This window comes from Acipenser ruthenus, chromosome 20, assembly GCF_902713425.1.
Source record: "Acipenser ruthenus chromosome 20, fAciRut3.2 maternal haplotype, whole genome shotgun sequence".
NCBI lineage: Eukaryota > Metazoa > Chordata > Actinopteri > Acipenseriformes > Acipenseridae > Acipenser > Acipenser ruthenus.
Genome location: NC_081208.1, coordinates 11,161,144 through 11,178,403, shown reverse-complemented (window position 1 = coordinate 11,178,403; position 17,260 = coordinate 11,161,144). Strand labels below are relative to the sequence as shown.

Sequence of the window (17,260 nt, the reverse complement as noted above, 5' to 3'; positions counted from 1 at the left end):
ATTGTGGCAGGACCTGAAACGAGCAGTTCATGCTTGAAAACCCACAAATGTCACTGAAGCAGTTTTGCATGGGCCAAAATTCCTCCACGGTGCTGTGAGAGACTAATCAATAACTACAGGAAGCGTTTGGTTGTAGTTATTGCTGCTAAAGGTGGCGTAACCAGTTATTGAGTCTAAGGGGGTGATTACTTTTTCACACGGGGGCATTGGGTGTTGCATAGCTTTCTTTAATAAATAAATGAAACATGTATCAAATTTTTGTGTTATTTGTTCACTCCGGGTCCCTTTTATCTAATATTAGGTTTTGGTTGAAGATCTGATAACAGATGTGTCAAAAATCAGACAAGGGGCAAATACTTTTTCATGGCACTGTGTATGTGTAATGTTGTGTTTGTGCTACCCAAATCAGATCCTAGGACCTAGGGAAGAGTTTCAATATCAGGAGTGTGTGTATTACAAAATAGCAAAGACCCATAAAAATACATGTGTTGACATCAGGCCAGGAAATGAATGCAAGACACACAGCAAGGGTGCTGTGGCCTGCCATGCGCAGGTGCAGAGGTGATGCGATTATGAAACAGAAGACAGACAACAAAGTTTATGATCCAAACAGGTTTTATTTTTATAATCCTGGTCTGGCGACCACAAAGAATAATCCTAGGCAATACACAGCAATGTGTATTGCACTGTTCCAAAACAACAGGTTGCAGTCCCAAAATAATACAAGTATTAACACACACAAATACACACACGACCACAAGTCCAGAGTGAGTGGTTTACGTGCAAGTTGTGAAATACAATTTATCGGTGTACAATGGTGAAGTGTTGTCTGGGTTGGTGCTGGCTTTACAAGTGACAGCTCCCGGTATGTGTTAGCCATCTAATAATAACAAACAAGAACAATTAGTATTCGACAAAACAAAACAAACACTGATCACTCACGGTTATTTTACTCTTGGTCCTTTTAGGTTCATCTCAACCATAAACAACGCACAGATCGCTTAGCCATGTCCCCTTGGTTAGTGAGTGCAATCGTTTTTCCTCCAATCTGTGGTTGTCACATCGCTTCCCTTCTAGGGCGATGACTTTGTGTACCGTGGCACCACCCCCTTTCTAGATGGCCGACTTCCACCTTTCCCTGGAATGAATTGTCAGACCACGTGGCACACTGTTCCCTTTTCACAGCGCCCTCACAGGTCGGGAGGGAGATTTATAACCAAGATTCATTTGTTCACTGTCACAGTTACCAAGTTACGTTATTGAAGGAGACACTTCTTCACACAGAGAGCAGTGAGGGGATGGAATGGGTTACCTAGTCATGTGATTGAGGCAGAAGCATTTGGCTCCTTTAGAACCCAACTTGACAAAGTTCTGAGCTCAATCAACTACTCGGAACCAGACAAGCTTAAATGGGCCAAATGGCTTCCTCTCATTCATAAATGTTCTTATGTTCTTAAAGTAGTCTACCTCTCATTTAGTACGTCCATCAAATGTAGGCATTATAAGAAGAGAATTTACAATTATTCATTATTATATTGATTTCCCTGACATCAAAGAGCAAAATAACTAAATACCTAGTACACCGAAGAATGAGGTGAACCAAATGACATCCTCAGACAAGTGGGGGAAATGACAAAAATAGCAGTTATATCCACTTGACATTTGTTTTGTCTGTGTTAAAACTTGGCTGTAATTCCATCACTAGGTTTACATGGATATTGTTATTCTCTTGTGTTAACTTGTCATCATAAGCTGGTCCATTAAAAAGATATCAAAAACAAACCCTTGAAGAAATACTAATACAATCAACAGAAAAACAAAACTGTGTGATATACAGTTGGAACTTCATTAAAGCAGTACAAGATTAGGTCTAACAATTACATATGAAAATAAATCTATATATAAAAATCTATGTATTCCAATGGAATCTCAAGATCAATGTTTCCCCTGTCAGATTGTCACTGCGTGCGGTATGTCACACTACTTCCTGTGACTAGTAAACATGTTCATTAGGAACAGACACAGTATTCACACATGAAGACAATTTCTTTCAATTAAAAAAATCTATTCTGTACAAAATGTAATGCTGACAATATTGAAATGCACTTATGTGATTGGTCCCTTCCATGCTAAGAGCGTAAAACTGCAAATATGCAAGTTTCAGTGGTGCAGCAGGCAAATGGAGGCCTGGGTTTGGTGATCTCAGCTCAGCATTCAAAACCACCATGCCACCTGGCCCAATCCTGCACCGCTATGAACTGTGAAGGTATCAGGGAATTTGGGATTGAGGTGTGCTTTTCTACTTGCACAACTTTGTAGGGAAGCTCTTGTGCCAAATTAAAGTTATTCCATGAAATACACCACCAATACAAACAACTTGGAATGTTTAGTGTGACACTGAAAACAACTGAAGTTTTTCCTCTTGAGACACACACATCTGTCAAACACAAGGTGAAGTGTTCATTTCACCTGTTCAGCACAGTGCATTAAATACCTTGCCCTTCCAGGCACTCAATACTTCACTGTTACTGGGAGACGTTGCCTTTTGCAGTTTGACTCATTTAGCACAAAGGGGACAAGCTAATTGCATCAAGATGTAAATTGAATAGTGTAGGCAAATTATGACAGAGTATTCGATTGGTCATTCAATAGTTCACTTGGAAGAAGAGGCGTTTCCGCAGGAAATTGAAGGATCCAGGCATCTGTTTGAAGATTCCTTTAGCTGAAATCTGTGACACCTTGTCTGTTACCTGCAGAATAGATGAAAACATTAAAACAATGTTTGCCATTGTAACAGTTGTGGATGATAGGCCTTGGCCCTGGACAGAATGAAGTATGTGTGTCTGTGTTCAGGGTTGAAACGATATCAAAAGGGCAGTTTGAGATTATTGAGAGCTGTTTTTATTCTACGATTACTGAAATTTCAATATCTACGATACCATATTTAAATGCGTTTACATCATTTTAGCATTACAAATGGCAGTAATTGTTTTCTATTTTTTGTAAGTGGTTTGAAATAATGTACTACAAATTCAAGTTAACAGGTACAACTCACTTATTTTTAAAGTGTTTTAAATGATGTTATGTATTTAGATAGAAACGTTCTGATGTGAATGACTAACAATCCTGATTGAAACACTTTATTGTATACGTGACGTTTAACAGTACCAATCACATTTCTACAGCCAAGCTAACAACTTCCCATCCTATTGAATTTTGTTCACTCAGAATTGGATTACACACTGCAACACCAAACCAGTAAACAGTTAGTGATATAGGCTACAGCAAGGGGTTTCAACCTTGTTTTGACTGCAAATTTCAACCTGAGGCGCGAGCAGCCAGTTTCATCAAAAACGGTCCGCCAAGAACTCCACAGAGCGAGATACTGTAGTGGCCCAACGCCCTATTAAGTGACTTTACATTGGTGTTTCCATTTTTTTGTCCACTACCTGTAATTGTTTATAAGGCTATCCTAGGCAAAATTCAAAATGATCTGAATAAACTGCTAATTCCCTCTAGTAGTACAGTGCTTACAATCTTACATCTCAAACTATTAAACGTTTCTCAGTTTCTAAAGTTTGACAAGAAAATGGTTTCTTGTAATTTGATGAACTTGTTCATTTCAATGTGTGGGTTTGTTTTGTATTTCATGCCACCTCCTTGACCAGGTCTCCCTTAAAGAAATTTTAATCTCAATGGGATTTTCCTGGTTAAATAAAATGATAGAATAAAATCTCTAGAAGCTTGATGCATTGGCTCACATTTCAGTACCAATCACTGCTGGGCTATACGGATATATCTGTCAGGAGCTTTCAATACATATTCTATGCGTTTATCATATATGATATATGACAATAGGAAAGATGCACTGGAATTATTTTGTTCGCACCATGTACTTTAAATTATTATTATTATTATTTATTTCTTAGCAGACGCCGTTATCCAGGGCGACTTACAATCGTAAGCAAATACATTTCAAATATACAACTATAAGAAACTAAATGAAGCAGATAAAGACCAGTACACACAATGCAGGCACAAGCCAACATGCTTGTATACTTGACCTTCTGATAGTTCAGAAGTCAAGGACAGAACTATAAGACACTAAATCAAGTAGACGTTCACCTGAAGCATTTATCAGAGCTGTGTTTCTTACATTGAGTTGCTCTACAGCAGAATTCATCCATAAATTCTGAGGTAAGTTAGACAAACGTTTTAGACAATACCTTCAACAGTTCCCCATGGGTTTTTAAAAGGTTCAATGTTTTTTTTTTATTATTATTATTATTTTTATTTGGAATGGCCAATTGTTTTTTTTTTTTTTTACCTCATTTTCTCCCCAATTTAAAGTGCCCAATTTTATGCCTGGCTCACACTGTAACTCCCACACTGACTCGACTGTCTGCTTCTTTTCACTCTGCAGGCACGCCATGCAGCTACAGCATCGGAATACCACACAGCTCTGGGCCGCTTGCAGGCAGACCCGCAGGTGCCTGGCCAGTCTACAGGGGTCGCTGGTGTGCGGTGAGCTGAGGACACCCTGGTCGACCTAAGCCCTCCCCACCCTGGGCAGCGCTCGGCCAATTGTGCGCCGCCCCCTGGGAACTCCTGTCCACGGCCGGCAGTGGAATAGCCTGGACCAGAACTGGCGATCTCCAGGCTATAGGGCGCATCCTGCACTTCACGTGGAGCGCCTTTACCGGCGATCTCCAGGCTATAGGGCGCATCCTGCACTCCACGTGGAGCACCTTTACCCGGCGATCTCCAGGCTATAGGGCGCATCCTGCACTCCACGTGGAGCACCTTTACCGGCGATCTCCAGGCTATAGGGCGCATCCTGCACTTCACGTGGAGCACCTTTACCGGCGATCTCCAGGCTATAGGGCCAATCCTGCACTCCACGTGGAGCGCCTTTACCCGGCGATCTCCAGGCTATAGGGCGCATCCTGCACTTCACATGAAGCACCTTTACCGGCGATCTCCAGGCTATAGGGCGCATCCTGCACTCCACGTGGAGCACCTTTACCCGGCGATCTCCAGGCTATAGGGCGCATCCTGCACTCCACGTGGAGCGCCTTTACCCGGCGATCTCCAGGCTATAGGGCCCATCCTGCACTACACATGGAGCGCCTTTACCGGCGATCTCCAGGCTATAGGGCGCATCCTGCACTTCACGTGGAGCACCTTTACCGGCGATCTCCAAGCTATAGGGCGCATCCTGCACTCCACGTGGAGCACCTTTACCGGCGATCTCCAAGCTATAGGGCGCATCCTGCACTTCACGTGGAGCACCTTTACCGGCGATCTCCAAGCTATAGGGCGCATCCTGCACTCCACGTGGAGCGCCTTTACCCGGCGATCTCCAGGCTATAGGGCCCATCCTGCACTCCACGTGGAGTGCCTTTACCTGGCGATCTCCAGGCTATAGGGCGCATCCTGCACTCCACGTGGAGCGCCTTTACCCGGCAATCTCCAGGCTATAGGGCGCATCCTGCACTCCACGTGGAGCGCCTTTACCCGGCAATCTCCAGGCTATAGGGCGCATCCTGCACTCCACGTGGAGCGCCTTTACTGGATGCGCCACTCGGGAGCCCAAGGTTCAATGCTTTTATGGCTGTTTGCTTAAATGTTAATCATTTTCGTACATATGCATGTCAAATTTAACCGTATCTTGTCACTGTGGAAATACAAATAAAAAGGAAAACAGAAAGTTTGATTTCATTGAGTAGAATACGAATGTAGGAAAGCTTTGCCAAGACTGCGCAGCACTCTTCATAGACCCCCTAGAACGCTGTGTCCAGTTCCGGTCACCTCGCTAGCAAGACAATGAGGCACTCGAGATCATACAGAGCAGGACACTAGGCATGAGATATGAGGACAGGGTTAGGGTTAGGGTTAGGCATGAGATATGAGGTCAGGGTTAGGGTTAGGCATGAGACATGAGGACAGGGTTAGGGTTAGGCATGAGACATGAGGACAGGGTTAGGGTTAGGCATGAGACATGAGGACAGGGTTAGGGTTAGGCATGAGACATGAGGACAGGGTTAGGCATGAGATATGTGGACAGGTGTGACAGGAATGGACGAGTGGTGACGTCACGGCAGAAGAAGGGACAACAAAAACAAAAGGTACGGTGCAGTGGCGCGGGCGCCGTTTTATTTAAAGAAAACCAAAAATAAATAAAATATTCAAACAGAAAACACTTTGCTCAAAGAGCGAAAATAAAAGGTTAAACAAAAACAAATCACGAACACAAAATAAACAATAAATAATACGATCCCAGGTCAGGCTGGGCAGTTGCTGTCACTGTTCCTGGAATCTTTATGTTTTGTTTCATTTCGTTTCGTTTCTCTCCTCTCCTCTTGTTCTCGCTCTCTCTCTCTCCTTCCAACACCCCACCCTGAACTAGAGAGCTGCAGGCTTTTTATAACAGGTGACCATCTCCCGATTAGCAACAAATTAAATCACTTAATTCGGGAGATGGCCACCTTCTGCACGAGTTTTTAAATACGTTGTGGATGGGGCTACCCATCCACGCTAAACAAAACAAATCGGCTACGCCATCAAAATAAAACAATAAAACATACGGCGCTCGCCGACATAAATACAATAAATCATAATAAACAAAAACAATAATCTGCACAGGGGCGGAGGATGAACCCTCGTTCTAAAAATAAACAAACAAACAATATACAGGGCTGCTCGCCCTGTTACATATCCCCCCCCTTGTGCGAAGCACACATGGCCCCAACGGCCACCTCCCCCCTCAGTCTCAATGTCCTGGAAGAGGGGGAAGCAAGTTGCTTCTGGGGGGTGGCCATGGTGGAATTTCTGGCACCCCCCAATTCTTCGTGGCCGGCAGCTCCCTCTTCCGGGGCTCCCTCCACACTCTATCCTGCCGCGAAAGTGCGGCTGGGGGAGCTGGTCTCCTGACCTTCCCCCTCCTCTTCACGGCCAGCAGTTCCCCTCCGTGGGGCTCTGACCACATGATCTCCGGCCGCGAAAGTGCGGCTGGGGGAGCTGGTCTCCGGACCTCTCCCCCTTTCTTCATGGCCGTCCGTTCCCCTCCGTGGGGCTCCGGCCATAGCGTAGTGATCCCAGGCGAAGCCGGATCTCTGGCGACCCCAGGCGAAGCCGGATCCCTGGCGACCCCAGGCGAAGCCGGATCCCTGGCGACCCCAGGCGAAGCCGGATCCCTGGCGACCCCAGCCGAAGCAGGATCCCTGGCGACCCCAGGCGACGGCAGCGGACCCTTGGGAGGCGACGGCAGCGGACCCTCGGGAGGCGACGGCAGCGGACCCTCGGGAGGCGACGGCAGCGGCGATGGACCCTCGGGAGGCGACGCAGGACCGGCAGCAACCCTAGGAGATGCAAGGGAGACACAGGCGACCCAAGGCGATGCTGACGGCGGGAGGGGAGCCCCTGGCCATGAAGGCGGCAGCAGGAGCTCCACTTCTCCCAATGGTGGTGGTGGTGGAGGTAGAGGTAGCTCCTGCTCCTCTCCTCTTGACGGCCAAGGCGGCAGGGGCTCCTCCCCTTAAGGCGGCCAAGGCGGCAGGGGCTCCTCCCCTTCAGGCGGCCAAGGCGGCAGGGGCTCCTCCCCTTCAGGCTGCGAAGGCGGCAGGGGCTCCTCCCCTTCAGGCAGCGAAGGCGGCTCCTCCCCTTCTGGCAGCGAAGGCGGCTCCTCCCCTTCTGGCAGCGAAGGCGGCTCCTCCCCTTCTGGCAGCGAAGGCGGCTCCTCCCCTTCTGGCAACGAAGGCGGCAGGGGCGCCTCCCCTTCTGGCTGCAACAGGGAAACCAGCAGGCATGTTCCCTCTGCTGGCGGTGGTGGAAGCGGAACCAGCAGGCATGCTCCCTCTGCTGGTGGTGGTGGGAGCGACAAATCGTCCTCCCATGGAGGTGGAGGTGGCACCAGCAGGAACTCTCCCTCTGCTGGCGGAGGCGGGAGCTACACACAGTCCTCCCAGGGCGGTGGAGGTGGAACCAGCAGGTATGCTCCCTCTGCTGGCGGAGGTGGGAGCGACTCACAGTCCTCCCAGGGCGGTGGAGGTGGAACCAGCAGGAACTCTCCCTCTGCTGGCGGAGGTGGGAGCGACTCACAGTCCTCCCAGGGCGGTGGAGGTGGAACCAGCAGGTATACTCCCTCTGCTGGCGGAGGTGGGAGCGACTCACAGTCCTCCCACGGAGGTGGAGGTGTAACCAGCAGGAACTCTCCCTCTGCTGGCAGGTACCTGGGCTGTGGACGCACTGGCTCCTCCCTCTTGGGCTGTGGACGCACTGGCTCCTCCCTCTTGGGCTGTGGACGCACTGGCTCCTCCCTCTTGGGCTGTGGACGCACTGGCTCCTCCCTCTTGGGCTGTGGACGTTCGGCCTCCCCCCTCTTGGGCTGTGGACGCACCGGCTCCTCCCTCTTGGGCTGTGGACGCTCGGCCTCCTCCCTCTTGGGCTGTGGACGCTCAGTCTCCTCCCTCTTGGGCTGTGGACGCTCAGTCTCCCTCTCCAGGTCTCCTCTCTCAGGTGGTGATGGGACCAGCAGGCACTCTCCCTCTGCTGGTGGGAATGGGCATAGCAGGCACCCCTCTGACAGGAGAGGGCAGTTGAGTGGAGAATGCCCTCGCTCACCGCAGATGGGGCACCAGCAGTCATGCATGACCGCCCGGAGGATGGCATCCCAGCTGCTCTCCCGCTTGGTGGCCGCGGCTGGTAGCTCCCGCTTCTGGGGTCTCCCCCGGGGTATCTGGTCCTGGCTCGCTTGGGCAGCCCACTCCTCTCCCTGGTATTGGGTGGGGCAGATGGCCACGGTGTGCCCAAACTCCCCACAACCAGGGCACCACTCCTCCACCACAACAACCCCTGGTGGCCGCTGTTGCAGCTCCTTTTTCTGCCTTCTGCAGCTCTTCCTCTCCACACACAATTAGAAACGGAAAACAAAAAAACGAGAAAAAAAACTGAAAAAGCTGCAGTACCCTCTTCTGCCTGCGTCAAGGAGGCACTGCGATCCCACGCAGGACACCACGTGTGACAGGAATGGACGAGTGGTGACGTCACGGCAGAAGAAGGGACAACAAAAACAAAAGGTACGGTGCAGTGGCGCGGGCGCCGTTTTATTTAAAGAAAACCAAAAATAAATAAAATATTCAAACAGAAAACACTTTGCTCAAAGAGCGAAAATAAAAGGTTAAACAAAAACAAATCACGAACACAAAATAAACAATAAATAATACGATCCCAGGTCAGGCTGGGCAGTTGCTGTCACTGTTCCTGGAATCTTTATGTTTCGTTTCGTTTCTCTTCTCTTCTCTTCTCTTCTCTTCTCTTCTCTTCTCTTCTCTTCTCTCCTCTCCCTGAACTAGAGAGCTGCAGGCTTTTTATAACAGGTGACCATCTCCCGATTAGCAACAAATTAAATCACTTAATTCGGGAGATGGCCACCTTCTGCACGAGTTTTTAAATACGTTGTGGATGGGGCTACCCATCCACGCTAAACAAAACAAATCGGCTACGCCATCAAAATACAAACAATAAAACATACGGCGCTCGCCGACATAAATACAATAAATCATAATAAACAAAAACAATAATCTGCACAGGGGCGGAGGATGAACCCTCGTTCTAAAAATAAACAAACAAACAATATACAGGGCTGCTCGCCCTGTTACAACAGGTTCAAAGAATTCATCTCTTCAGCCTACAAAAAGACGAGTAAGAGTTTATAAAATCCTAAATGGGATAGGAAACATTAACAAGACACTGCGAGTAGGACGAGACACACACGAAAGACACTGCGAGTAGGACGAGACACACACGAAAGACACTGCGAGTAGGACGAGACACACACGAAAGACACTGCGAGTAGGACGAGACACACACGGAAGACACTGCGAGTAGGATGAGATGCACACATGGAAGACACTGCGAGTAGGACGAGAGGCACACATGGAAGATACTGCGAATAGGACGAGAGGCACACGAAAGACACTGCGAGTAGGACGAGAGGCACACATGGAAGACACTGCGAGTAGGACGAGACACACATGAAAGACACTGCGAGTAGGACGAGATGCACACACGGAAGACACTGCGAATAGGACGAGAGGCACACACGGAAGACACTGCGAGTAGGACGAGAGGCACACACGGGAGACACTGCGAGTAGGACGAGACACACACGGGAGACACTGCGAGTAGGACGAGACACACATGAAAGACACTGCGAGTAGGACGAGAGGCACACATGGAAGACACTGCGAGTAGGACGAGAGGCACACATGGAAGACACTGCGAATAGGACGAGAGGCACACATGGAAGACACTGCGAGTAGGACGAGAGGCACACATGGAAGATACTGCGAATAGGACGAGAGGCACACGAAAGACACTGCGAGTAGGACGAGAGGCACACATGGAAGACACTGCGAGTAGGACGAGACACACATGGAAGACACTGCGAGTAGGACGAGACACACACGGAAGACACTGCGAGTAGGACGAGACACACACGGAAGACACTGCGAGTAGGACGAGATGCACACATGGAAGACACTGCGAATAGGACGAGAGGCACACACGGAAGACACTGCGAGTAGGACGAGACACACATGAAAGACACTGCGAGTAGGACGAGACACACACGAAAGACACTGCGAGTAGGACGAGACACACATGAAAGACACTGCGAGTAGGACGAGAGGCACACATGGAAGACACTGCGAGTAGGATGAGAGGCACACACGGGAGCTGAGTAAAAGTATGTTTAAACAGAAGTTAGGAAGCCCTAACAGGTCAGGTAGTAACTTGTTAAACACTAGAAACAATTCCACTCTGTCTTATTTAATAAGATCCCTTAGTAGGAGCAAATGGTGTGCTAAGAAAGGCCATGCCTTGATGAAGCTGAGTGGCCTCTTCTCCCCCAAACATTTCTAACCCTAACCTCTTCTCCCCCAAACATTTCTAACCCTAACCTCTTCTCCACCAAACATTTCTAACCCTAACCTCTTCTCCTCTAAACATTTCTAACCCTAACCTCTTCTCCTCCAAACATTTCTAACCCTAACCTCTTCTCCTCCAAACATTTCTAACCCTAACCTCTTCTCCTCCAAACATCTCTAACCCTAACCTCTTCTCCTCCAAACATCTCTAACCCTAACCTCTTCTCCTCCAAACATTTATTTTGTTCTTAAATATAGATGTTCCTTAATGATATTATTCAGTTGTAAGTTTTCCATGTAACAGAATCTAACACCATTAGTACTTCCTCTTGCTTTAAGAAGATCTTGATGATTTAGTGTTTGAAGTTATGGATGACGAATAAAGCTTGTAAAACATACAGGTCAACAAACCTAATTGAAAAAGAAACACTTTCTAGAACTGTAAATGTTTTCAAATAACTGGAAAAAAAATGTGTTTGTTTGTTACAGTGGGATATAACAAAAACAAGAAACAAACAAACAAATATATGTATATTTACCATTGTCAGCAAAGTAAGCAGGTCTTCATATCCAGCAAATTCTTCCAAAACATTGTTTAGAGTTTCCACATACCAAGAACCTGCTTGTGTGTCTCGCCAAGACACATACCCTTAAAAATACAAATGATATGAGAGGGAAAGAATAAGGAAATGTTCAACTGTGCCACTTTTATAAGGGGCCTGTAGCCAATATCATTCCACACATCTTACCTGCTGTGCACTTCCATTCACTACATAGCTCTATGTGCAGTTTTGAAAGAACCACATGTTATAAAAACATGTATTTTCATTTTAAAACAGATCTGGCACTACACAAAATTACACAAATCTGTGTACACCATATTATCAGTTAGTATTGCACTTCCTTGGTCATTTCACCTGGAGAATGAAATTGTCCTTCAACGCCTGCTTCCCTTTGACTGACATGTTTTGCAGTCAGTAAAACACTGAGGTGAAATGACCAAGGCAGTGAAACAGTCACACAGGACTTAGGGCATAGGGCAGTCACTTTAAGGCAAAGTTTCTAAAGTCCTGCTAATATGGGGTTTGTATCTCGATTTTTATTTTTTTATGTAGTGGTGACAGGTTTATTTTAGTTTTTATGTTCTATCTGAGATGAACTCTGTTTTTGTACCTGGAAAAGTGGAGTATGACACTAAGATATCACTGGGAGTAGGCAGGCTTGCTCTGGCATCGGGCTCATCAGAGTCTTTCCCAAGCTCCTCCCTGGGTGACATCGGCGTGGCGTCTGTGTGATCGTCAATGCCACCGGCCGCTGGCTCAAACTCATCTGGAGAGACCTCAAACCCAATGTCTTTCTGATCTGAGACACCAAGAACAAACAGCTGTAGATACATCCCTAACCCTAACCCTGTGTCTGTCTGATCTGAGACACCAAGAAAAAACAGCTGTAGATACATCCCTAACCCTAACCCTCCCAAACCCTAACCCTGTGTCTGTCTGATCTGAGACACCAAGAACAAACAGCTTTAGATACATCCCTAACCCTGTGTCTGTCTGATCTGAGACACCAAGAATAAACAGCTGTAAATACATCCCTAACCCTCCCAAACCCTAACCCTGTGTCTGTCTGATCTGAGACACCAAGAACAAACAGCTGTAGATACATCCCTAACCCTAACCCTCCCAAACCCTAACCCTGTGTCTGTCTGATCTGAGACACCAAGAACAAACAGCTGTAGATACATCCCTAACCCTAACCCTCCCAAACCCTAACCCTGTGTCTGTCTGATCTGAGACACCAAGAAGCAGCAGCTGCAGATACATCCCTAACCCTAACCCTGTGTCTTTCTGATCTGAGACACCAAGAACAAACAGCTGTAGATACATCCCTAACCCTATGGGCAGCAGTGTGGAGTAGTGGTTAGGGCTCTGGACTCTTGACCGGAGGGTTGTAGGTTCAATCCCCAGTGGGGGACACTGCTGTTGTACCCTTGAGCAAGGTACTTTACCTAGATTGCTCCAGTAAAAACCCAACTGAATAAATGGGTAATTGTATGTAAAAATAATGTGATATCTGTATAACGTGAAATAATGTATAATGTGATATCTTGTAACAATTGTAAGTCGCCCTGGAAAAGGGCGTCTGCTAAGAAATAAATAAATAAATAAATAAAATAACCCTCCCAAACCCTAACCCTGTGTCTGTCTGATCTGAGACACCAAGAACAAACAGCTGTAGATACATCCCTAACCATCCCAAACCCTAACCCTGTGTCTGTCTGATCTGAGACACCAAGAAGCAGCAGCTGCAGATACATCCCTAACCCTAATCCTGTATCTGAGACACCAAGAAGCAGCAACCATTAGAAAATGTTGCTTTTTAATCATGCTAGTAACATGCATCCCCTGGCACAGCAGTTCAATCTAAATGACAGCTATCAGTATGGCCATGACTTATACCAACAGTTTGTACAGAATAGTCTACAGCAGTTTAGAATTAGAAATTAGCAATGAAATGTTTTATGACAATTTGAAAAGCAATTCTCGCAAACATGCAAGTGGTGCAGTTTACTGTATTTCTGCAGAGGTGCAGTTTACTGTATTTCTGCAGAGGTGCAGTTTACTGTATTTTTGTAGAGGTACAGTTTACTGTATTTTTGTAGAGGTACAGTTTACTGTATTTCTGCAGAGGTGCAGTTTACTGTATTTTTGTAGAGGTGCAATTTACTGTATTTCTGCAGAGGTGCAGTTTACTGTATTTTTGTAGAACAAATGTAGTATGTATCCACTGGTGCAGGTTATTGCTTCCACTGTCGTGAGCCAACTTAGACAGAAAGATATTTGTGAGAGTTCAATAGAGCTCATAGTTTTATACAGTCACAAAGACATACACAGTGGTTCTAAACAAGAACAATACATAAATGTAATAGTTAAATGTAACTTCTCAGACCCTACCAAGTTTCTCTCTCAATTATTTTTCTCTATGATTTTTTGCAGACAGTACTTGCCTCCACCACACGCTTGGATGAAAAAGATCTTGGGTTTCCCTTGTAGTGTTGGGCAGTTTTGTCCATTAAAATAATTGGTAATATTCTGAACTGGAACTATTGGGCCATCAACACCATGGATAGCACCAGGAAACCTGTTGTGGTTCACCTATGGAACATAATTGAGAGTAATCATTTGAATCCGGGTCACTAAATTCAATACAATGAGAAGACACAACCTTTAAGTCAGGTGATTGTAGCTAACACAATAATCCCTTCAATGTGACCCATTCCACTTCCATTGGCTACACAGCTCTGAAATGGGCACTTCTCAAAGAGACGCATGTTAAGAAAGCATGGATTTAATTTTACACAGACCTCTGTATCACACTAGGTTAAAGAATGTGCTTGCCTTGACTTCCAGCAGGTCTGTTACTGCTTTACTTCCTAGGTCGTTTCACCCCAGCAGTGTCTTCTGGTAACGTTACTGACTGAAAGGATATCAGTCAACAGGGGAAGCAGCTGATTAGTTATTAACAGGAACAGATGAAATGACCCAGGAAGCGTACCACAGTCTTAAAGCATGGCTTGCAAACAGAGATTTCTTTAACCTAGTGTACTAAACTAATGTTTACTAAAACATGTTTATTTGCTTTTTTATTTTAAAAAATGTAATAACTGAACTGCACATTTGAGACCTACATATTGAACAGTGTTGGGGAGGTTAGTTTGAAAAAGTAATCCATTACAGTTACAAGTTACCTGAACAACATTTTAACTAGTTACAGTTACAAATAGTTACTTCTCAGGTACAGTTTACATTTTATAGCAACATATTTTTATATTTTTCAGTTTGGTCAGGCTGCAACTGGAAATATTCTTATGAGATCCAGTTATGGAACCCACTGGTGCCCTTTTCCAGCTGTGAAAAGCATGTTCCTGTGACATGCAAGGTTTGTCTTGCACTGTGGAAGCACTTTCTGATTCCCACGTCATGTCTTAGCCTTTTTTAAATGTAATAAACAGTAACTGTGTAATTGTTTACATAAAGTGTAATTCATTGCCTACCTGAAAAAGGAGCCATTACAGTTACTAAAAAATCTAATCAGATTAGATTAGAGTGTCACGGCCCAATACTGATCATGAATGGATGTGCATGGTGGAAAAATGTATGAAACTTACATGTATGTATGTATGTCAGCAACAAATAAGAGAAAAGCAACATTCTGTCAGTTTATCTCAGTGCCATGTGACAGGATTATTACAACACAGCAGTGAAAGGCGGTGTGGTCTTTCTGTGACAAGGTATTCTAACCCCAACCCCAACCCTAACCCTAACCCTAACCCCAATGCCAACCCCAACCCCCACCCCAACCCCCTAACCCCCTAACCCCAACCCCCACCCCCAACCCCCATAACCCCAACCCCCTAACCCAACCCCCCTAACCCAACCCCAACCCCAACCCGCTAACCGCAGGATTATTATAACACAGCAGTCGAAGGCGGTGTGGTCTTTCTGTGACAAGGTATTCTAACCCAAACCCCCTAACTCCAACCCCATAACCCCAATGCCAACGCCAACCTCAATCCCAACCCGCTAACCTCTGTGCCATGGGACAGGATTATTACAACACAGCAGTCGAAGGCGGTGTGGTCTTTCTGTGACAAGGCATACAGCTCTTGTCTTATTGCCTATATTGGGAGAAAGGTTAATAGTATTTACAGGATGACACCAAAGCAACATTATAGACAGGGTTCCTAAAAACTAGAGATGTGCAAAGTTCTTTCTTAAGATAATGTCAAGGTGGATTTCTTATTACATTTGTATGTGACCATATAAAAAAAAAAGTTATCTTAGTTTTTGTTCTATTTCAATGGTAAAGTTTACAGATATACTTTGCTTATGTTAACCATATTTTCAAAAAATATTTGAGTGAAATTTCATAAAGTGACCAGTTATTTTGTATATATTAGCTCCCTTCTGTGGTTTCTCTGTTTCTTTTCCAAAGTCAAGGCAAGCTGAATTCCCTGTTTGGCCATCACTGGGCTTGTAAACACACTTAAGAACATAAGAACATAAGAAAGTTTACAAACGAGAGGAGGCCATCGGCCAATCTTGCTCGTTTGGTTGTTAGTAGCTTATTGATCCCAGAATCTCATCAAGCAGCTTCTTGAAGGATCCCAGGGTGTCAGCTTCAACAACATTACTGGGGAGTTGGTTCCAGACCCTCACAATTCTCTGTGTAAAAAAGTGCCTCCTATTTTCTGTTCTGAATGCCCCTTTATCTAATCTCCATTTGTGACCCCTAGTCTTCGTTTCTTTTTTCAGGTCAAAAAAGTCCTCTGGGTCGACATTGCAAATTAGAAGTCAGGTTTATGCAGGGAAGGCCACTGGGATGAAGAACAAGCAAGTCAAATTATCACTGGCCGTCCCTTTTAAAATGTGCAAGCCAAATTATCACTGGCCGCCCCTTTAAAAATGTGCAAGCCAAATTATCACTGGCAGCCCCTTTAAAAATATGCAAGCCAAATGATCACTGGCAGTCCCTTTAAAAAGCGTTTGCTACAGACTTAATTAAGTCCTATTCTTTGGATGGAGAGAAACACCTGCCAATGACAAAGCCAGAACCAAACAACTAAGTAATATGTCCCTTTTTATTTTAAATAGCAGAGTGTATACTGTTGGGAGCATAAGTGCGGGATGCAAAATCAATCCAGGTGAATTCCTCTTTACCTGCGATGTGAGGTTTCTCTTCACCTCAACAATGAAGTGAAATGACTTGAACCGTTTCTCAAGTCTGGCACAATCAATGTCAGATCCTGTGCGGTTCTTCAGGTTACTGTTTGGATGAAATTCCACGTTATTAATAATCAGGCATTGACCGCAAGGCCTTGCATCCATTCTGTACATCTGCAAAAAAATAAAGAAATAAATAGAGAGAGGGAGAGAGACAAAGAGGAAGAGCAAGAGAGAGATGTGAGAGGGAGAGAGATACTTTGCTCTGGCATGACCCCCTACTGAAAAGAGTAATTTACAATGAAATGAAAAATATATCAATTCAGATTTTATTGCATCTACATGAATAACACATCAAAGAGTTATACTGTAGTATTCTTAGTCTGATAATGTTTACATGCAATGTGTACTTCATTTTAAAAATCTGCTGCATTGCTCTGCTGTCATATAGTAAAGTGGGGCTGCTTGTCATGTTGTTTTAGAACATAAGAACATAAGAAAGGTAACAAATGAAAGAAGACCATTCGGCCCATCTTGCTTGTTTGGTTTGGTTATTAGTAGCTTATTGATCCCAATAAGGGATTTTGAGACCCCCAGGGAGACCCG

The 17,260-nt window shown here is 45.5% G+C and overlaps 2 protein-coding genes across 3 annotated transcripts in view; one reads left to right on the top strand and one right to left on the bottom strand.

Annotated features, from left to right (window-relative positions):
• Positions 1 to 4,674, top strand: part of LOC117425434 (F-box only protein 44-like) — a 32,918-nt gene extending 28,244 nt beyond the window's left edge. The window contains exon 8 of the mRNA XM_058993485.1: positions 4,424 to 4,674. Within this exon, the coding sequence (XP_058849468.1) occupies positions 4,424 to 4,528 (105 nt within the window). The 3' untranslated portion in view covers positions 4,529 to 4,674. The remainder of the gene's footprint in view (positions 1 to 4,423) is intronic.
• The window catches only part of LOC117425431 (caspase-9-like), a 28,180-nt gene continuing 11,528 nt past the window's right edge, over positions 609 to 17,260 (bottom strand). For both annotated transcript variants that reach the window (XM_034042370.3, XM_058993478.1), the window contains 6 exons: positions 16,652 to 16,828; positions 15,520 to 15,609; positions 13,939 to 14,086; positions 12,102 to 12,290; positions 11,468 to 11,577; positions 609 to 2,750 (listed from right to left, as the gene is read on the bottom strand). In XM_034042370.3, coding sequence (XP_033898261.1) covers positions 2,646 to 2,750; positions 11,468 to 11,577; positions 12,102 to 12,290; positions 13,939 to 14,086; positions 15,520 to 15,609; positions 16,652 to 16,828 — 819 coding nt within the window. In that variant the 3' untranslated portion in view covers positions 609 to 2,645. The remainder of the gene's footprint in view (positions 2,751 to 11,467; positions 11,578 to 12,101; positions 12,291 to 13,938; positions 14,087 to 15,519; positions 15,610 to 16,651; positions 16,829 to 17,260) is intronic.